At 42.7% G+C, this 22,277-nt stretch overlaps 1 protein-coding gene across 4 annotated transcripts in view; it reads right to left on the bottom strand.

Moving 5' to 3' along the window:
- ETV6 (ETS variant transcription factor 6) overlaps positions 1-22,277 on the bottom strand; it is a 219,101-nt gene that overhangs the window by 119,383 nt on the left and 77,441 nt on the right. For 2 of the 4 annotated variants that reach the window (XM_019744766.3, XM_019744764.3), the window contains exon 2: positions 8,494-8,623. The exons of 1 other annotated variant lie outside the window; for it this stretch is intronic. In XM_019744766.3, coding sequence (XP_019600325.1) covers positions 8,494-8,623 — 130 coding nt within the window. The remainder of the gene's footprint in view (positions 1-8,493; positions 8,624-22,277) is intronic. One more of the 4 variants, XM_019744765.3, reaches the window with a different exon arrangement.

Below are 22,277 nucleotides of genomic sequence, written 5' to 3'. Positions count from 1 at the left end.
CTTTTCTCCTTCTAACCAACAGCTAGAAGGAAATAACTTTCATCAGTTCCTAATATTTTTAAGAAGCCACATGGTGAAGTGAAAAAAGGCCTGGGTTTTGGAATTAGAGCTGGATTCAAATTGTGGCTCTGCCACTTTCTCTCTGCGCGTATCTGGCAAGGGATTTACCACTCTGAGCAAAATGTAAAACAGATATAATATCCACCTTGTAGTGTTAGCAATTATTCAGAATAATATGTCTAAAGTTCCTGGCACTAGAAGGTACTCAGTAAATAGGAGTGACAATGATTACTTATTTCACACAGTATTGTAACAGTGATTCTCTAGAGTGGCCTCTTATACACAGGTGGCCTCAGAATGGCTCCTACGGAAGAGCACAGCTCCTAAACTGGCAGGTGGGGTATGAAGACAAACAAACTCATTTGCAAAGGTAAGCCACTTCTGGAAAACACATGGGTAATTGGACCCTAACATTGTTACCTCTAAAGTGGAGCCACATAATGTTGGATACCCCCTTAAGGTAGTGCTCTTCCACACCCTACAACATTCACCTAGGCACCTTTTGCTTTTGTTTTGTTTTTTAATGATAGTGGCATCTCTCCTGACAAACCTCCACCCTCCTCAGTGAACTACTTTAGTTAATGTTCCACCCGTGGAGTGGAGAATTCAGCCCCAGCTAAATGGGTGAAGCACTGCACGGGTTACTCTTCCTTCCAGGGATCCAATCTGTACCCACCACACATCCACAGCTCTCCATCCAGCATCCATATCCGCAATCTGCATTTCTATCACTGAAGTCTTATAGCTCCACTGGAGGCTATTTCTATCTATGATCTAGAGGAAACAGAAATAGAGACTAATTTCAAAAAGAATGGGGTTAAGTCCACCTACCCAAGATGGAAGCAGTAAATATCACGGGAGGGTGACTAATTAATTCTTGGGAATTTACAGTCAGCATGTGGCCAGAAACAGGAACAGTTTAAATCTTTCAAATCCTGCTCTATCTTGCTTCAGAAGAGACCAGAGAAAAGAACCCCCAACACACACTGGATGGTTCAGGCAACTGACCCAGAACCCTCCTACGGCAACAGTGAAATCAGTAACACCCGAAGGGCCTTGGTAACATTTACCTCCGGAAAAGCACCAAGATGAAGCAGTCAAAGCCATTCCTGTCAGAACCTCCAAGAATCTGAGCTACTGATGAGGTTTAATTCAAACATGAAGACAATATCTGTTATTTGGGAAGGGAAACGTTAACATATTGGTGTAGACTCAGCCCAATCAATGCTCTGAGATCATGTAGAGGAGATGGCAAATAACCTAGAAAGCATAGTTCGAGCCGGCGTCACACTGAATCTTTACCACACCTGCCAGCAGAATTCTGGAGGTATACATGAGACCAATCCTGGAACATATGGACAGGCACCTCCTGTTCTGCAGAACTCTGATATGCCAAGAGAAAGACCACAGAGGCACTAATGGTTGGGAAAATCCAAGGGGAGATAGTTGAGAGGAGACAGAAAAAAAATCAAAATGTCATTTCTTATCTTTTGTTGTTCAAGTCTCTACTCATAGAACATTTATTTTTAAGTGGCTCTCTCGCTTACTCTGTCATAAACTTTCAATATTGGGTCTAGAATAGAGCTGGGCATCTCTGGGCTCACATAAATAACCCACAGTACCAGGTAGGGACAACCAAGTGCCAATAGCATCCAAATGTCTACTTCAGAATGCTGAGGACATTGAGAGCCCTGCTCTCCCCATCCCCACAGGATCACAGCCACCCTGTCAGAGCTTATGCTGGAGGAACTGCCTTAAATGTGCACGGAGTGCATGGCATGAAATGTGAAGTGAAAGAAAAGGTCAATAGACCTCTGGTTATATATATGTATTTTAAAAAGGCATCTAAAAATAGCTGCATTTATTGAAGCTGCTTCCTTATCAGGAAGCATGGAGCTAGGAATTAACGTCTGCCTGCATCGGAAATTCTTTCAGACAGCAAACCCAAAAAGGAAATTTCCCTTCCAAAGCATCCTGGCTGGTCTGTTGTAGACTGTTTTTTCTCTTCAAGCTGTTTGAAGCAGCTAGCCTGGGCCGCCGTGGTACAGCTGCAGGGGCTGCTGGAAAAGTAGAAAGCCTTCAAGCATTTGAATGTCAAATATACAGGCACTCAAAGGAAGGCTTCAGGGGAACACAGTATAAAATACTGGTGGCTGACCATCTTCGTGAGAAGTCATTATTGCTTTGTCAAGATCCTGAGAATTAAATCTTCTTCCCCATGTCCTTGCCTCAACTCTGCTGGTGATGTCACAATACGTCACAGGCAGCTGTGTGAGGAGAGGCCATTTTTGGAACACTGATAATGGCAAACGACAGGGGAGGGCTTGCTAGGTCTTAGAAGAAGGGTGGGGAAAGCTGAGGAAGGAGGCTTACAGCTCAGGCAAGGCTAGCAAAGCAAACAGTTACAGAGAGAGGTACCGATATGGTGTGGGTACGGATTAGGCTCTGGGATAGAGTGCCCCAGAGCAGAACTGGGTTCCTAGAAATCACAGGGAATGGTTAGAAAACGAAGCTGATTTTCATAGTCACTTAGGGAAATCAGTCTCAATACTGGGTAGACAGAACTCTAGGCCTTTTCTTTCATGAAACAGACAATGATATATACGCTTCTCTTGGCCCTTGAAAATGGGAAAGCCACATCCTAAAAGAGGCTCTTTACCAGCTTGGGAAACTGAAATTGAGCTCTAGTGAGTTACCTGGCCACTGTCTGCCAGGCATTGTGCTAGGTGTTATATATAAATTAGCTCTGATACGTGTAAGGAAACCCTCATCAGTAGGTATATGAGAAATTTGAGTCTTAGCAAGCTTAAATCAACAGAGAGAGGAGCCCCGGGAATCAAGCCCACTCGGGTCTGTCTGATCCCAAGGCCCTCCTATTACCATGACTTTTCACTTGGAAAAAATGCAAGGAAAATGGGAACTGTTCCCAGGAGGTGAAATGCCAGGGAATGGGGGTACTTGGTTGAGCTCCACTTCCAGTGCTGGCCATCTGAGGCCTTTACAGCCAGCTCTGTCCTTTTGGTTGCAGAGATAAACTGAACTTCAACTTTTGTTCACAAGAGAGTAAAGAGCAGTAGAAATGGGTGAGCAAAACCAGAATGAATTGCCCATAGTAACAGGATCGCATTCCTGATGAAAGCCAGCCTGTTGGTGGTTCAGCGCAAATTACTAGTCAAGTGCATCACTAGAGCCATAACTACGCCCATCCCCGTGCCCATGGTCTCCCACACTCCAATAGTGAGCAATGCCTCCACTTTCAAGTCCGTGAGACTCTGCCGTGAGACTTCTGAAATAGAAATTACATTAGCTTTTTCATGTGCTGTGTGAATCTGGACAATTCAGTGGGCTTATCTGAGCCACTGTCATCTCATCAATAAAACAAAATTAGTAATACCTACTTCAAGGACTGTTGCACGATTAAATGAGATGGTATATATGAATGCATTTTGTTACTTATGACAATATAGAGTACTAACTGCGATTATACTGAATTCCCATTTTTGCCTCTTCTTGGGGAACAAAAATAACTTGAAAGTTATAAAATTGTTGGTTGCTCCAGCTAATTAGAAACAAGAGCCACTGCATCTCTTTTCACTCACTGTCCTCGTTCTAATATAGCTTTGCTTGTCACATGACTGTCTTAAACTCAGTCTGCTGAGAATGCAAAATTGCCAAGTATGTGAGCGGCGAGGTAACGTTTCCAGAGGAAGGCATTAAATTAATTATTAAACACACACAGTAGAAGTAGTAATGTAAGAATTTTGAAAGATTCACAAGGAGAGGAAGTAGAGCCAAGGGACTATTTCTGGTGTTCTGACTCTAGAAAACTCCAAGCAGCTATTATGGCTATTTATTAACCCGCAATATCATAAACTGTAACCCTATTAAATACGATGAATGAGTCCTAGGTTCCGAATTTTAAATACCAGTTCACAGGGATTTTAGAAAACCAAACTGGCTCTGCAGAACGCAAAGTCTTTGGGCAAATGGCGATTATGTAATTAGATGCAATTATATCAACTAAATGTGAAATGATGATGGAAGGGATGTAGAATAAAGACATTTCCTTATTTAAATGCCCCATCAATCTGAAACATGCTTATTGTTATTATATGGGTAGCACTGAATCACTGTTTGAGGCCAAGTGTTTCACAGGGCTGGCACAACTTCATGAGGCACCTTTTGCTGTGCCCTCAGCACTCACACCTCCATGAATTTAGAAAAAGGAGGCCCCTGGGCAGACAAATGAGAAAAAGTCTCTTCCTCACACCATGAGCTCTCTAGTGAGAATCAGAAAAAGGCATGCCTTGCTCCAAGCAACAGCCCTTCACTGCTTAGAGAATCAAGCAGGTCTTGTCAAGGAACTCTTGGGGGTCTTTGGTCCTTTTAAGTGTTTTCAAGCTACGATGAAAGACTCATGGCTCCCTTTAAAGAATGGAATTTTTTGTTTTTATCTAACTGCTATAATTGGCATACTTTAGCTCTTCTACCCTCAAGCTTAAAAAAAATATTCAGCACTCTTTATGGAAGGGAAAAAAAAAAGCCTTTTCTATCTTCTCAATAAACATACTGTGTTTGCTCTCCTGATGAAACAGGAAGTTCCAGGAACCTGCTGTCGGATTGTTAAAGGGCACTGGCCTGCACATGGGGCAGTGAGGAAGCCAGACCAAGATGGCAGAGGTTTGGCCCTGCCCCTCTTGACTCTCCTCCTTTCTTAGGCTCAGACTGCCCCTGCCTGTCCCTTTCAAGGCCTCTACAATCACCACTTAACACTCTGCTCCATTTATCACTTTGTTTTTATCACAGGCAAATAAAAGGAAAAGGCATTACTTTCCACTTCTCAATGGCTTGCTAATTTGTCACACTGTGTCTTCGGTTTGGGTACAGCCCTACATTTGCAGAACAAGACGATGAGAAACCCTTGGTCAGAGAACCTTAAACACTATGATCCCTGCCCTCCCTCCAACTTGGAAAGGATATATTTTAATTTAAGAATGAAAGGAGAAAAAGAAAGATCTAAGAGAGAGGGTTTATCTGGAGATCAATGAGGATAAATAGTGAAGAGAAGCCACTTTGAGGCACACCAGTCTGGTGAGTATCTCTTTAAAATAAGCAGCTAAAAATGCTTTCAACCTAGCAATACCATAAATGTCCTGCTGCTGTCTTGGCTTCCAGATTCTTCCCCGTACTTTCCATGAGCATTCCACCGGGAATTGTCTGGAATCCCAGATTAAAACAGCAATAACCCAACTCCCTTGTTAGAATATTTATTTTCTTTTAGGTTTGGAAACCCAGCTGGGATGCATCTTCAAGTATACTCCACCATCCTAGGGGCTACACGAAATGTTTCTCAAGCAGCCTGATGGGCAGCCGAGTCCTGGAACAGGACAGGAAGGAGGGCCTTTCAGCCTCCTGTGGAAAGCCCCAGCTGCGGACAAGCAGCAAGAGCCTGGGAACCTCCACTTTCGGAGGACTCATTCCAAATGTTACAACTACTGCTGTCACACCAGGGCTCATGCAGATTACCAAGGAGGTCTCTAACGTCAGGTGCCAGAGAATAGGCACCCTGGCAAAATTATCACCCTGACCTGAATCCATAATCTAACAACTGATTATATTCTAAGGTCAGCAATAATGTGACATAGTCCTGCATCTGATAATTATGTGGGAATCCGTCGATCCATCCATCCATCTTCCATCATCCAGTCACCTAGTGGAGCAAACCCTTCAACAACTGATTGACCATAGTTGAACACTGAATCACTTAGAACAGACTGTTAGATTCTATGTTGTAACAGAGCATAGAATCAGTTAAACAGATTCCAGCCATAAACCAATGCTATGGCCATATCAGTGAATAATGGCTAAGTGCCAACCCTGAATTCATCCATCCATCCAAAAAATATTTACTGAACACACATAGTGGCACAATAGGTAAGAGCCTAAGCTTTAGAATCAGACAGAATTGAGTTTGAATCCTGACTTTATCTCTTACTGTGTGACTTTGGCAAGACACTTAAATTCTCTAAGCCCTACACTCCTTATGTGACATGGATGTAAAAAGAATATGGATCGTACAAGTACTGCTGTGAGAATTAAATAAGATAATTTACATAAAGGACTTTACACAGTACCTGGTACAGGGTAATCCACAATAAACATTAGCTGTTATGATTGTGTGCTAGGCACATAATAGGGCCTGGCAAAACAGTGGTGAAGCAGCACAGCTGTGGTTCAACGAGGAAACCGTCTACTCCCCCCAAAATTAAAGTGCTGGTATGGAAGAAACAGTTTCAAATAGAGAGATTAATCCCTTAGGTGACAATCATAACATTTTTAAGTTAAGAGGGCTATTAAATATTCTCTTATCCAATCACAATATTGTACGGTAGGAAAACTGAGTATTACAGTGACTGACTCACAGTCAAACAGTTGGTTTAACAGAAGAACTAGTTAAGAATTAAGATTTCCCGATTGCAAGTTAGGTGTGTATGTTAGTTTTACTATGACAACTTCCTATGGAGAGCGGTTCTATGCTAGAAGAGCCGACACATGCGAAGGCATACAGAGTCGAACCAGGAATTAGGGCCTCCTTGGAAGGATGCGTCAAAGTGTAGGAATACAAAGCTATGAAAGAAACAGCAGCCCCTTTGGGACAAGTGTTCCCAGTTTCTTTCTCTCTGTACGAGGCGAGGGTGTTTGGTCTGCTTGTTCACTTCTGTATCCCCTGCATCCAGAAGCGTGCTTGGCACAGCACAGCTAATCAATAACTATTCGTTCAATGAATAAATGAATGAAATTAGGTAGTAGGAGTATTCATAGCATGTGTGTGTTCCATCCTGAGGTGAGTATACCAGTCATAGGACAGTTTCTGGGGGAAAGATGCTATTGCCTGGCTGTGGTTTCTTTTGCAATCCTGTCTGTTCCAATGGTACCACACAACACGCCAGTTTACTAAGGACAACAGTGCCTGCAGCCATGACCTTGGCACCTTTACAGTCCCAATCTCATCTTTAATAAGAGTTCACTGTGGAGAAGATGGTATAGTGGAGCTCTGCCCTTTATCTCCTGGCCCAAGTGAAGCGGGAATGCACTGATCGTAACATGTAGCAACTTTGGAAATCTTGACCAACACAGCAAGCTGCAGGAGGAGAATTCTTATGGACCCCAACTCCTTGCCAAAAGCCCAGCCACCATCCTTACTGTGGGGGAGGAAGGATAAGCCAGCAATATGCCCCTAGTACATCCCAGCATCAGTCATCTGATTCCCTGAATTATCACAGAAAGAGGAAAGAGAGACCTGCATCCTCTGTCTCCTATTGTTCTCCACTTTCAGCAAGCAACCTTCTGGCTTTTGAGGAGGGATGGAACAAGAGGAGGAGAATAACCTGGGGGCCATACCATGCCAGAAAGAGACGGCAAGCACAACCGCGCCACAATTTAAGTTATTAGGAATTAACTAGGGAAGGGCCAAGGTGACCCCCAGTGTCCTCCATCACCTGGACTTGTGCCCTCAGGATAATACTCAAGCCAGAGAATTTGGCATTTTCTTGGACACTGTGATCAGGGTGGGAATCAGGTGATTCATTCTCCCCAGCTGCCCCCATCACATTGTATCATCTGGGCTGGGTGGCAGCACAGGAAAGAAAGACAAAAAAGGAAATGACAGGTGTCGGCTGCTTTGGAGCTTGGCCCCAGCAGCACAAGTGTCTTGGCCCTGATGCCCTGCCAAGTTGCAGCTGAAGATTCAGACAGAAGAGGTGGTAGAGGCAAGGGGTAGAGATGATCTGGGAGAGAAAGGTGAAAACACTACAAACTGACTGAAGCTGTGAAGGCATGCCGGCATAAGCGAAGCAAGAGAGAGGGGAGCAGAAAAAAGGCAAGAGGAAAAGGCCATTTCTAGGCACAGAAAATGAAGGAGAGAAAAGCATCCAGCATGGAAAAGGCGGGTGGAGGCAGGCTCTGTAAAGACAGGAAGAGCACAGAGCATAAAAAGCAAAGCAGGGAGTGAGTCTGACTCAGAAGCTGAGCAAAATTTAAGGCCTAAGAAAACATTAAAGGGGAGTTAGTGTGAATTTAGGAGGATCAGCTGTCCCAACAAAGTCACCTCACCTCTTAGGAGATTCAGTTGGCTCTGCCATAGAGTGCCCATTTCCAGATTTGGGGGCAACATGTCATAGAGCGGAAGTGAATCCACTGAGAAACAAGAGGCAGAAATCTCAAGGTTTTCAAAACCATGCTGGGCAGGGGGCGAAAGACTGCAAAGCAGCTTCGCGAAGTCACGGGAAAACCATCTCAGAGCTTGCCCTTCTCCAGCTTGGGGCCCTGCCCCCTGGCCCTGCTCAGTCAATCCTTCTGACCCTGCAGTCCCTCTGGCTGGCTGTCCGTCTGTCAGTCTGTCCTTCCCCGTCCCTGGCGCGCGCAGACACTCACGCAGGTGCGCGGGCAGGCGGATCGAGTCTTCCTCCATCCTGAGCGCTCGGGGCACTGGAACATGAAGTGGAGTCGAGGAAGCGTAACTGGGCACTGGGCTCTCGGGAGGTGTATATGAAATTCGTTCCTGCTGTTAAAAACAAGGACAGGAAGAGGGGAGGGGGGAAAAGACAGTGAACACTTGGAATTGAGGTGTGAAATCAGGGAAAGGGGGGCATAAGGGGGGGGTTGCATCTGAACACGGGCAGAGCCAGGCTTCACAGCAATCCCACCTACCCCCTCTCTAGACACTATAGGGTTGTCTTTCAGTTCTCCAGCATTTGGGATTTATAACAAAACTCTGGAAATGTTTAAAACAGGGTTTTGCCTTTGGACTAGGGGTCAATAGATGTCCATTTTTTTCTCTCTTTATACTAGTGATTAGTTCAAGTACAAAGGGGACGCAAGAGGAGGAAATGAAGCGGTAGGTCCAAGAGAATGGCTTTAAAGACTACTCTCAAAAAGGACTTTTCCAAGTCACATAATTAATGTCACCAATACATTAAAACCACGTTTCCTCTTCTCTGCCAAATCCTCAGCTTCTAATCCAAGTATGATCCTGTACGCACATCCAATGAGAGGTGAGCTCACAGTGACAGATTATACATTCTAGATTTAGTTAATAAATCTACAAGCAATATTTTTCTGTTATCTACCTATCTCATTATACAATAATCACCAAAAATATCTAATGTTTTAAGTTTTTTCTTCGAAGTAAGGAATTGTCTGTAACATTAAGAGTATCTCCTTGTTCCTTTTTTCTCCATCTCAGAATCAATATTTCCTTTCCTTCTGAAGTAGTTCAGAGCTCAAAGAATCATCTGCTTTTAAGAAAAGTACTGTTCGGGCCCGCCCGGTGGCTCAGGCGGTTAGAGCTCCATGCTCCTAACTCCAAAGGCTACCAGTTCAATTCCCACATGGGCCAGTGGGCTCTCAACCACAAGGTTGCCAGTTCAATTCCTCGAGTCCCGCAATGGATGGTGGGCAGCGCCCCCAGCAACTAAGATTGAACACGGCACCTTGAGCTGAGCTGCCTCCCGGATGGCTCAGTTGGTTGGAGCGTGGGCTCTCAACCACAAGGTTGCCGGTTCGACTCCCGCAAGGGATGGTGGGCTGTGCCCCCTGCAACTAAGATTGAACACGGCACCTTGAGCTGAGCTGCCGCTGAGCTCCCAGATGGCTCAGTTGGTTGGAGCACATCCTCTCAACCACAAGGTTGCTGGTTCGACTCCTGCAAGGGATGGTGGGCAGCGCCCCCTGCAACGAGCAATGGCAACTGGACCTGGAGCTGAGCTGCGCCCTCCACAACTAAGATTGAAAGGACAATTTGACTTGGAAAAAAAGTCCTGGAAATACACACTGTTCCCCCAATAAAGTCCTGTTCCCCTTCGCCAATAAAATCTTAAAAAAAAAAAAAAAAAAAGAACTTCTACAAATAAATAAAATACTATTTAAAAAAAGAAAGAAAAGTACTGTTTAACTGAAGTACTTATTCAAATGACAAGAAAAGGGGGAGGGGAGCTTCAGCAGATCCACTGTTTAAATTCAAACAGGCGGTATTTGTTAGATCAATCAAAACAACTGGATGGGATGGGAAGGATTATTATTTGTTTGAAGTTAAAACATGGCAAATAATGGCAAGAAACCAACTATCGTGTTCAGCCAGAAGAGCAGTGTAATGCACATGATACAGCCTATATACCCACTAGTTTGATTTGCAGTCTATACATACTAAACATAACTTCTGTTAGTTTCTGTGGTTTAATTGGGCAAAGTAAAGTGGGACACACAAGGTCCAAAAATAGGTTGGGGGGAAAAAGATCAGTAAGATGCCATTATGAAAATAGAAATCAGGAACAAAAGAGAAATCACAGATTAAAATAAAGCAAAGGGGTGTTTATGTTTTGGAAAGACAGTTCTCTAACATTTTACATTTCATCAAAGTGCAAAGGGAAACAGGGGCATCCCCCAGCCCTATAACCAAATTAAAACTTTTTTTCTGCTCATAGTCTGGAAAGTTTGGGGGTTGTGGTAGGAAGTTTCGATTTTAAATGAATATATGCACATTTTTGCTAATTTCCGAATGGAATCGCTATACCTTCCCTGAGGCATGCTCTACCAGAAACTAGGGCATTTGGAGTATTTCTGTTTAAACAGACACCCTAAAGTTTCCTGGTGAATTTTTAAATTAAAGGCATCCTAAATTTCATTTCTGTATTAATCAAGACATCCTGAAAAAGGTCACCCAGAGGCGAAACCTTCCCCTTCACTTTTCTTGAACTTTACCAAACATCACACATATTTTGAACAACTCTAACATAAGGATGTTATATTTTTGGTGTTTGGTTTGGGGTTTTGGGGGTGAAAGAGGCAAAGGCATAAACACACATATGGGAAACATACAAAATCTGCTTAGGGGTTTTTTGAGGTGATATAGGCTTTTTAAAATAGTCTATTTTCTTAGGGTAACAAATTCTCCATACACTTCAACCCTTGAATAACCCCCCAGTCCCAATATATATCTAGATAGTTTATCTACCGTTAACTTTATTCCCAGAAATAGTTTTTTCTGTTTTGTTAGGGTTGTTTTTTTGTTTTTTTTTTGCAGAAGTGAAACTGTTGATGAAGAAAACATTGTACAAAGAGTTTTCAAATGGCATAAGTATGAGACAAAAAGATGGCATTTCATAATGCGATGGTGACTTTCTCTTTAAAACAAGGAGAAACTCTCAAGATCCAGTAACTAGTCCATAGGAGTGACAGGATACCTCGTGCCAGCTCCCTCACTCCTCACCACTCCATTGAAGACAAGCTGGGAGAAACCCAGCCTTCGAAGCTGATTTTACTTTACTTGGGAGGACATTTACCTCTGGCCTAGTTATAAAAGAGTCAAGCTAGCTATCATCTTTAAAATGTGTATATTCTGACTTGCTAAATACCGCTGCGTTGTACCTTCATTTCACTGTACTTTCTCTGGAGGCAGCCCCCAGTGTGTGAGCATTTCTGCATGGTCCGTCCATCCTTACTGATACATTGAAATGCCACACTTCAGTGCTTGCCCTGGGATTTTATGCCCCCTCCCCACCCATGTATGTCCAAACAATTCTAGAAGGAGACCACTGTGCTGTTTGATGACGAAACCAATAAAAAGAAGGCCAGAGACTGAATGACTGTGGACCCTGAATGCCTCTCATTATTAATGACGGTTTCTACTCCGCAAGATTGTGACACCATAAGCTTGGCACCAGAAGCTCTTTTGAAATGGTTCAGTATCAGTAACAGAAGAGTGGGCACCTTTATCGTGACCAAGATGGGGAAAAGCAGAATGCACTTCTAGGGTCTCGAACGATTTGCTAGAAGCCATTACACACCTACCATGATTCTGGGCTCAGGGGCCAGCAGAGCATTCCAGGGATCCCGGAAAGGATGCAGCCCAGGGCGTGGGCTCCCTTCTGAGGAGAACAACACACTCACCTAGGAATCCCACACCACAGACTTATCTCCTTTGGTTTTCCTTTTTGTTAACCTCTAGGGTGACTCACGTGGTCCACATTTTTTAATCTATTACTATAACCATGCACTTAACATCTACAGTGGCACATTTAGCAGACTACCAGCAATTAGAAAAATGAAACAAATCCCGCTATCTCAGATGGAGACATCGAGACAGAGAAGCTAACGGAGACTAACATCCAATTTCCCAAATAAGGGGAACCCTCTTTATTCTCACGACTGCTTCTCTGATCTGACCCCAACCGTGAGAAGGGGAGCACCTCCTTAGAGCTCATTCATCACTAAATAGTTAGTTGGAGGAAAACCAAACGTGTTTCATTTTAACATTACAGAGAGGATAACAATTTTCCCAAGAGGATTATAACCACTGCGCTAATTAAATTACAATGCTACAGACAGTGATATTAATGCATTCAAGTGTTGTAGGGGGATAAACTGCCAGAGGAGGTCAATGATGTGACAAAAAAATGCCGTGACGTGCTTACATTATTGTTTAGATGCTGAAAATATCAAACAGGCTGCTCCCAAATTTGTAGACAGACCCCGTCAAACCAACTGGCAGCTCAAAAGGGAGGCCCTGCCATTTCTAAGGCCAATTGTAATACCTATGAGAAGGGTGGGGGCACCGGGCGAGGAAGAGCAGCACCAAGCTCTGAAAAGAGAAAATAAGGCTAAAAATAACTGTAGGCAAGAGATGCAAATGCAAATTTTACTAACCATTATAGGAAGCTTGAAAAAAATTTTTTAATGGAAAATAGAATAGGGCGGTTGCAAGCACAACTCCTGAAACCAGACTGTGTTCTACTCTCTCTCCTCAATTCTTCCCCCAACTATGAAGGGCCAATGAAGGGTACCCATCTACTTCTGCTCATTTTTAAACAGATTGCTTAGGAACCTGTGACTATCATGTAAAACAAGCTTAACATTTTGTGCTGAGTAGAAAAGTGGCATTTCTCCCCATCCCCACCTCATGGCTGCACATTACGAAAGAGTCAAAAAGTGAATATTCTCACTACCAAAAAAGTCTTTCTTATTCAAAGCTATTCAATACAGAGCTTCTGTAAATCATGGGGATCCATCTAGTGTATTTATGCATTTCTTTTTACACCATTAATTCTTTGAAAAGGCTGAAAAGTTGAGAAACTATTGCTAATGAAATATTAACTTTCGGAAAATATAGATAAAGCATTTCTGGAATAGAGAAAGACAGAAATAAAGTTTGGTTGTACTTGCAAAAGGAGGGTTCATAATAGGTAATTTCAAAGATTCCTCACTGGAGAGCGGAGATATCCTTGGTTTAGCATCTTTGTCCAGAAATAGTCCTCATCTCCATTATAAATGCCAGGATTACCCCAATGATGGTTTCTGAAGCCTGTGTTTACTCCCGAGGAGGAAGAGTATCGTGGAAAGAGTGGTGACCATGGCCATTTTCTGGGGCACTGTAGTAAAAATGCCACAGGTACCCTTTGCATCCTGCAGCACTTTGGGGTCCCATCACTGCACTGAAAATCAGCAACCCAGACAAGATGGAAAACAGCAGGCACCAGAGATACAGCAGTCATGCGGGTAATAGTCACTATTTTGAGGGAAAGACTCTTTTCTACCCTGCAGGTTTTTAGGAAAGCTGATGCTTGTACTATAGTTGTTTTCTGTAGATTGAACAGAAGAAATTTCTCCTATGGGAAGCAATTTATTGAGATTTGCTAAACTGAGGTCTGAATACACAATTATTTAAGTACACTCTTCTGGCTGCAAAATGATTCAAGGTGCTGACTTTGGCTATCCTTAAACAAGCTTTCATTAACAAGCAGAAGCGGCGCATTACCAAAAAAATGAACGAGACTGAAATTTCAGCTGCACAATTTTCTAGGTGCTTGGTACCATGGATACAAACAGACTCTTTAATGTCAATTTCTTTACTTGAACAACTATGTTGAATATTTTGTTTACCCCCAAAATTTTGTGAGACCAACTTAAAGATCTTGAGAAAAGATGCAAATGCTGGACTTTTTTTTTTTTTTTTAAATAATATACACTGTTCACACAGCCACAGACCATGGCACTGTTGGCATCTCCCTAGAAAGAAACAGTATACCTTAGGATCAGGGATATATCTTAGGATCTGAGGTGTTCAAATATGAATTTTGAAGACCCACCGAATCACGGCCCTGAAGTTGCGATGCTATGTCTTCATCCCTTAGAGGTTCCAGAAGACGTCTAAACCAGCAGCACGAGGCAACTCTCCTCTTAGTGTCTAGCTCCTCTCCTGACAGAAACGTCTCTCTGGGTGTTGAGTCATTAGGTTTTTACAACCCAATTGGTCTTTGGCTTTTGGCTTTTACCATGCTTGAAATAATTTCAGGGAAAGAAAATGGGAGAACCCTGTGAAAATCAGGGTGAGTGGGAACTACACTCCTGGTCTCTGGAGCTTCTTCCCTTGGTCACCCAGACACCCATTTAGCCCTGGGGTGGGGGACGGGGCAACAAACCACACTCACACTGATATGGGGATCTTCCTAGGAGCTCAGCTTTACCAGTCTAAGAAGTGCTCTTGCTTTAGACATTGAAGGAGATGGGTTTGGAACCTAAAATATGCAGACTCCTCCATAGTTAGAACTGAAATAGTCCCTTTCCTCACCTTCCTGGCCTATTACCTTCTAAAATCAGAAGGCAGTGTATTGTGTCTGTCAAACAAATACAATTAAGTCAAAGCATCTTATGTCTCCCTTTACCCAGAACTATGTTATCTATACACAATGAGGTGAATAAAAAGAAGCGTTAGAAATAGACCCAGCAATCAAGCATCGCTGTAAAAGGTCATTCAGGTTTTTTCTTCCCTATGATTGTCATGAAACATTTTAGGATTCATCATGTATCCACTAGGAGCCATGGCCTGTACTCAGCATTACGCATGTTGCCGCCATAAGTCCTAGAATTTCCAAGATGGCCCTAACACTAAAAATTCTGTGTCATTTACCCATAAATACATATAGGTACTTATGCATAGTACTTATAACCCTCAGAACATATGTCCCAATCTTAGTTGGAAAATACAGTCACTGTAGGAAGGGCAGCTAGCATTAAGAGAGCCCTTGGAATGGGCTTCCCATGAAGCCTTTATTTCAGACTCACAATAACCCTGTAAGGAAAGCATCATTATCTCCATTCCACATGAGGAAACTGATCTGAAGACTGCAGGGGTTGAGCAATCTGTTCAAGTCATCAGCTTGGGAAACGGGAAGGTTGGTATAAAGGAGAAATAAGAAATTACATTTAAGTAGCACTGGCCACTCCACAGTGGCTTCACAACGTATGGGGAATCCCAAGAGACAAGCTCAAGCTGGTGAGAATTGTTACAGCTTTAGAATATTTCAATGCTTTGTACCCTCATTTCTCACAGAATTGTAGTGGAGTTCCTGAGGGTCAGTCCACAGAGCCACCCAAGCCAGCCTGCCAACTTTCTTAAGCGTGTTTCTTATCCTACGGGGAGCATGGATGGATGGAGTCAATGCATTTAGCTTAAGGAAGGGGTCCAAATACGATGTACGAGAGAAGTTCTCCTGGCATGCTCTCTGCAGCCATCAATATTCATCCAGGGATGTGTATTACCTGTGGACAAGATCAGCAGGGCCAACAGCGCATTTACAGATGGCTTCTGCATACAATGACATCACCTTGTGCAGAAATCTTAGGTAACTATTGAGTAAAAATACATTACTTTTGTCTCTAACATTTTCTTCAACAACAACAAAATATATTTCCCTTACTCGACTTCTTTGCATTTATCCAAGAGTAGCAAATCTAAACGTACAGGTGAGATAGGAGCAGTGAGGAGGAAAGGCCCCTGTCAACATTTATTTGGAACCTGCAGTGTGCAGATTTCTATACCAAGAAGGAGCTGAGTCTGCTTCCAGAAAGCACAGTGGCCACAATCCAACAAGGCTTCTCTAACGGCCTGCAGATGCAGATTCCCCTTCTCTCAAATAAGGAATGGATGAAGGCACTAAGGACATATGTAGCCTGTGGCGGGGGAAAGATTTAAAGGACCCTCCTAAATGTCTTCAGACACAGGAAGGATGAATGTAGGAAAGGGTTAAGGCTGACCTGTAGCATCTCAAATGTCAGGGCCAGTAACATATATCTGTGCACCAGAAATATGTGTGTCACTTATTGTTCCCCCAAAAGCTGATTTAAGCTGAGACTAGAAGGTAACTTTGAAAGGGGTTCCTGCACTGGGAAGGAGCTCAGGTGGAATTTGAAGTGACTCATAACTCTAAGATGCTGCTTCTAAATGATCTTACATCTACTGACACGTCAAAGGTTATTAATTACAGTGTGGGCAGAACAGATCCAAACAAAACATGAATACATACCACAATCTCCTTCTCTATTGATTAGTCCCCCGAGTCCCCTCACAGGATCCTAGGGTTCTACCTAATATAATTAGAAACAGCACTAGTGCCTAGAACTAAAAGCAACCCCTTTATAGACAAGCCCCCAAAGCAAAAAAACTCAAATAGATTTCTTTATTGTTGTAATTTTAAAACATTTTAATTAAGATCCTTTCCAACCTTGAGATGCTATGGATATTTTTTCTGAATTTCTTAAATATTTCTGACATGAATAGTAAGCAGAATCTCAAGCTGTGATTCTTTTTCTTGCCAGGTTGTGGTTTCCAGGGATGTGTTTTGCTCAAAGGGTGCTCAGCTCATTTGGCTGGAACCCAGTGCTGATGCAGAGGTCACAGGCTTTGGACCTGGGTCAGACAATTAAATGCGGGCCACTCCATGCCTCAGATTACACCCCTTATGCCTGCCATGATGCAGATGACTGCTTTAGCTCAAAGTGGAGATTAGGTGAGCTCAGCACCACACATCACCATTCCTGGAAACCCCAGGAAAGTGCATGGACTACTGAGAGTGGGTCATTTCAGTATAAGAAAGGTGGTGTGACTTTATTTATACAGAACAGGCAGGCATTACTTCTGGGAAAAAATAAAGTATTGCTGTTGGATTTATCCAGAAATGCCCCTAAGCTTTTGATCAACCTTTAGAAAGAGGGTCAACTAAATCCTTTCTTCCAAACTAATTCTAATAGCAGAAAAAACAGGTACTTAAATTAACAGCAGTTTAGATCCTGGGCTCAACAAAGTGGCCAAGTTCGGCTCTTTATTAGCTGCTTTCTCCTCTATTAATGCTATTCCCTGTAATGGTTTGGCTATTACAATTAACCAATCTGCAGTGTCCCTGCCTGGGGCTAATGAGTAATGAACTGCGAGAGCTGCTATTTAGTTGTATCAAGGGCACCATTACAGAGGCTTCTCAATTTCTCCCCCCAATGGAGAGATACCTTCCAGGCATATTCTACCTGCCATGTGACTGCCCTCCTACAGCACGTACAGTGCCCCTGGGGTGGAACCTCCCCTGGAATCCTGAGACCTTAAAACCTGGGCAGAGGAAACATGAGGATCAGGCTTCTGCAGAGCCCAGAGGCAGAAGGAGCCCAAAGGGTTACTTCAAACCTGTGCATTAACCATTATTCCTCCCTCCTGTCTCACCTGCCTTTCGTGCCTCATAAACCCTTCACCCCGTCCCCAACCAGCTTTCTTCTTTCTGTTCCAACGTCACTCTGGGCTTTGCTCATCGTCATCTCTCGAATGGCTGTATCTGAACGTCTTATAAAAAGGAAGAGAGATAAAGAGAAACTATGGCTCAAACCCACAACCCCAGCTGGTTGCTGGGGGTGGTTGGAGGGGAGGCAATTCAGACAGACCTCCTTTAAAACTAAAAAGATATTTTGGGGGGGTGGGGCCCTGTGATCCATCTTTACAAAATATCTATAGCTTAAATGGACCACGTGCCGAATAAAAAGGTTTGAAAGACTTGATACCAGAGCAAGATTTACATTCCAATTCTACATGAGAGTGATGTGTAGAAACGCAGAATGAAGTCTCTAAAATGGGAGACCCAAGGAAGCTGTTTGCACGAAGTCCTACAAGGACCTGACTGGATCCAGCCCATTTCCAATGAACCAGGAGACACCCCCAACCCCACATGCTTCAATCGGTAAGGAAGAAGGCTGGGTTTCAACCACTGCTATGGTCAAACTGAACAAATTCCCTTGCTCTACATATCAGATAATTCCTGGGTTGCCTCAGGCAGAGAAATAGAAAAAGCCTTGTAAACTATACCTGGAGTTACAACTGCAAATTAGATCTGGAAAAGATTTATATCTCTATAAAATGTTTACTTCCAAAATAATTTTCAATAAAACCATGTAAGAACACTATGCTTAAAGAGCAACATAAAAGAAATAAGTCAGTATCGCCTCAGTGTTGCTGTCTGAGAAATTGGCATAACCACACCCAACCTTTACTGTCACATAATATTATTTTAAAGATAAAGGAGATGAAGATTATAAAATATTATGAGTTTCTTGAAACACAGGCTCTCTGTAAATGCAAAGCATTGTTATTATGAGGAATTTGAGAAGTCCCAAATAAAGTATTACTTTTTATGTATGCTTTAATAATTAAACTTGTCTTTATGTTGTAAAATGGGAAATTTACTTAATTGAAACGACTGAAGACTGACAATGACTTCACTATATGACTGAGTAATTAGGGCCGAATTTATCTTTTTTCCTCCAACCTCTATAACTCTAAGAAGTAACATATAAGTAACACTGAATGCTGATTAAGAGAGTCATACAACTGCATTTCCTCTTCTGGATAAATTTTTCCAGAAGTAATAACCATCTTGGCAAGTAATTTCTACCTCTACTTGTCAAAACTCATAGAAATTCCCTAATTCTTAGACAAAAGACTCCTTATAGGAGCTCAGAAAAGGCATCTTCCCCTGCCGTGTGGTCACAGTTAGAAAGATCTGGGAGTTTGGTTTTTGGCACCTGTTTACTACTGACAAGGTGAGTGTTACTATTAAAAAAAAAAATGCCATCGGTGTGAATGTCATTCTAAAAATATAAAGACAGGGATGAGAATAAAACATAAATGTGTGTGTACCATGCTAACAGTGATTAACAGAATATTAAGCAGCTTGAAATAATAAAGAAATTCATGTGTTGTACACGTGTAGCCCTGTGGTTGAGACTAATCGATAGTTTATTTTGCGTAAGATCCTGTGCTTTCAGTGCTCAACAGCAAATGAAAATTATGCTTGAATGTCCACATACTTCGGGAACTGAGGCTCAGCTCACCATTTAGGAAACACACATTTTAAAGCAGGTATTCTGACTCTTGGCTGCCCACCAGAATCATCTGGAGAAGCTTTAAGAAAAAAAGTTCCCAGTATCCACATAACTCAGCCAGGCATCAGTATTTTTAAAGCTCCCCATGTGATTCCAATATGCACAGGGATGAGGCTGAGAATCACTGTCTTAAATCAAGACATAAATAAACAGAGTAAGGCAAGATGCATCTTAAACGATTTTCACAATCGGTTTTTAGAAACCTTATGAACCAATGTGTTAATTGTCCTTCCCTCCTGAGTAAATGGCTATCGTTCTGCCTTTAACCGTAAAATGGAGATTATCAGTGCAATACAGGAAGTTCCTGCATGATGACTACCTGACCTATATATTAATAACTGCCCAGACAGGTGTGTCTACAGTGGCTCCTCCTCTCCCCCAACTGCCCTTGGAGTTCCCTCATCCTCTAACCCCAGGAAGGCTGAGCAGCTTCACTTTCTAGAGCTTCTCATGGAGCCCATGTTTTCAGCTCCGGCTGCACTTGAAGTGTGTATCAGGAGCAAGAGAAGGTTAATCAAAGAAAAACGAGAAGGAATAAAAACCATTCCATTTCTGGCCTGCCCTCACTTCCTGCTCTCCTACCCAGAAGACTCTGTCTTCACGTGAACAAGCCCCAGACCCCCTTCTGCTCACAAATGAATCCATATCAAGCAGCCTGGAAACTGAAGAGCCTTTTTTCCCTAAGTGTGTGATGCTCACGATGGCTATCAGGGCTGCATTGGTGCCATTCTAACGTGGTGAGGTGGACATGGTTTTTTTCCCCCCAAAGTAACCTTGCTACTAGTGTTTAGGTCTTTGGTTTTGCACAATGAACTATCAACTGATTATAACTTGAAGAAATGCCTTGTACTCCAAGTAGCTGACTACTACAATAAAATCTTAGAAGCCTAGAAGGAAAGCGCCTACTAAGGCTTTTAACCAAGACAGTTTATAGTCCTTCTGTTCCATGCTGCTGTGTCCTTCTAATACCCCTAGAGTCACGGCACCAGAAGTAGCACAAAACCCACTTGATAGATATAAGAATTGAGGTTGAAGGGTTAACGACATTCTCGGATGAATCACCTACTTTCTCTGGATGGAGCTAGCAGCCCTGAACCCAAAGTTGTCATCTTTCTCCAGTTACCTTCTGCCTATCATGCTTTTTAAAATCTTGGTTATCAGGATAAAGTCTGTGTATGAAGTGACTGCATGGGAGGAGCAGCTTACTTACTTAAGAACCAGCTGACTGATTTATTCATTCCTTGATAAAAACTTTCTCAAAAACATAAATAAAAATAAAAAACCCACTGGCACTTAAAGAACTCAAGTTCTTCCTATAAAACAAAATTTTCAACAGTTTCCAACCATTTTGATGGTACTAGTATTTCCTCTCTTCTTCCTTTAAGCAAAATACAGTTCTAAAACAGTGATAGAATTGTGACACGAACCTGACGTTATCATCTGAAATTCACTCAGATGTTGAAACTACTAGAGTAGACAGTAATTCTCTTTGCATCTTTAGAAAGCAACTGGCAAACCAAGCTGTGAAAGCACGCGGCAGTATCACCAGGCAAGCCTTACCAATGGTGTCAACAACAGTTCCAACATGGAGACTACAAAAATAAATCAGTCTAATTTTCAGAAGTTGGCCTTGAATGTGTTACCTTTAGATTACGGGACAAACACCGAGAAGATGAAAACCTCTGCATGACCTTCAGTATCCTAAGACCTAAATAATAATCCCACTCATTTCAAACCACTGTCAATAAACACTCTAGTTCAATAAAGGTGTTTAGAAAACTTCTTACAGTTGATTGTAGGTTTCTAACTCTATCATCCTGATTCACCACTTTAAGTAGTTCCCTCCCCGTCCGTGGACTCAGATGCAGGCCCTCATGCAGGGCTTCCCCTCCTGCCTCTCCTCAAGCCCCAGACCAAGTCTCCCAAGTCCATGCTCACCTGACCTCCTCAGCAGACACTGCCCTTGAGTTTGGCTCTAAGGCAACAACAGTTCCTTGTTTCCGGGCAATGGTTTGCTGGAGCTTGAACGTTGATTTTCCTATGTCCACATCCGTGTTTGGGGGCCTACCTTACCTTTACCCATCTTCAGATCCCAACACCAAACTGGAGCCCCAGGCCCTCCCACTCACCCAGGAGAGGAGGTTGTCATTAGCAGAAAATCCTCCATGAGCAGGGACCTTGCCTGTCTCGTTCACTACCACATCCTCTGCATGTCGAACGGTGCCTGTTGGCTCACAGTAGGCACTTGTTAAGTATTTCCTGAATGAATGAATGAATGAATGAATGAATGAATGAATGAGCCACATGAGACGATCTCAGAGCATTTCTTAATTTCTCAGAGCATTTCTAAACTCATCTTTTGTCCTGTGTTTTCCTTAGGGCCATCTAGCGACTTAGTGACAAAGTTTTAAGTCAAACTGTCTACATAAACATCTTGCTACAAGCTGTCAATACTACCCCACCTCATACTTCTCCTCTCCAGGGACACATTCACTGTCCGATTATCCAGTTATGTGACTTGTTTTTAGGCCTTATTCCAGGTGGTTACAAGTTCCTGGAATACCTTACTTCCTAGGACCTTATCCCAGAAACTCTGCTGCCTTCTAAGATAGATACTCTATAATGTGCTTGTCCTTATTCCAATTTTGAGGAATGATGATTCCTCAAAAGTACTTTAGAAACATTTCTTTTAGGACTTAGTGCCAGTTATAGATAATGGTTTATTGCTCTTTCGTGTACCTTACTCATCAGACTTGATGCCAAATGATTCCAGCTGTTTCTAAAATTTAAATCCCATGGGAAGACCAAAGTTGTTCATTACTCTAATATCTGTGTACTGTTTCTCTCCCAGGTATACACACAAAAGTGGTGACACAGACGATGTTTGTGTTGTGCACTGCACTCCCCCAGCTCAGTCAGTCCCTAATACACTGCAGATATACAACTAATTAGTAGTGAGTGAATGA

Source organism: Rhinolophus sinicus, chromosome 1 (genome assembly GCF_057876585.1).
Source record: "Rhinolophus sinicus isolate RSI-liver-muscle chromosome 1, RSI-T2T, whole genome shotgun sequence".
Lineage (NCBI taxonomy): Eukaryota > Metazoa > Chordata > Mammalia > Chiroptera > Rhinolophidae > Rhinolophus > Rhinolophus sinicus.
The sequence above is the reverse complement of the archived record's forward strand: the minus strand, read 5'-3'. Positions and strand labels throughout refer to the sequence as shown.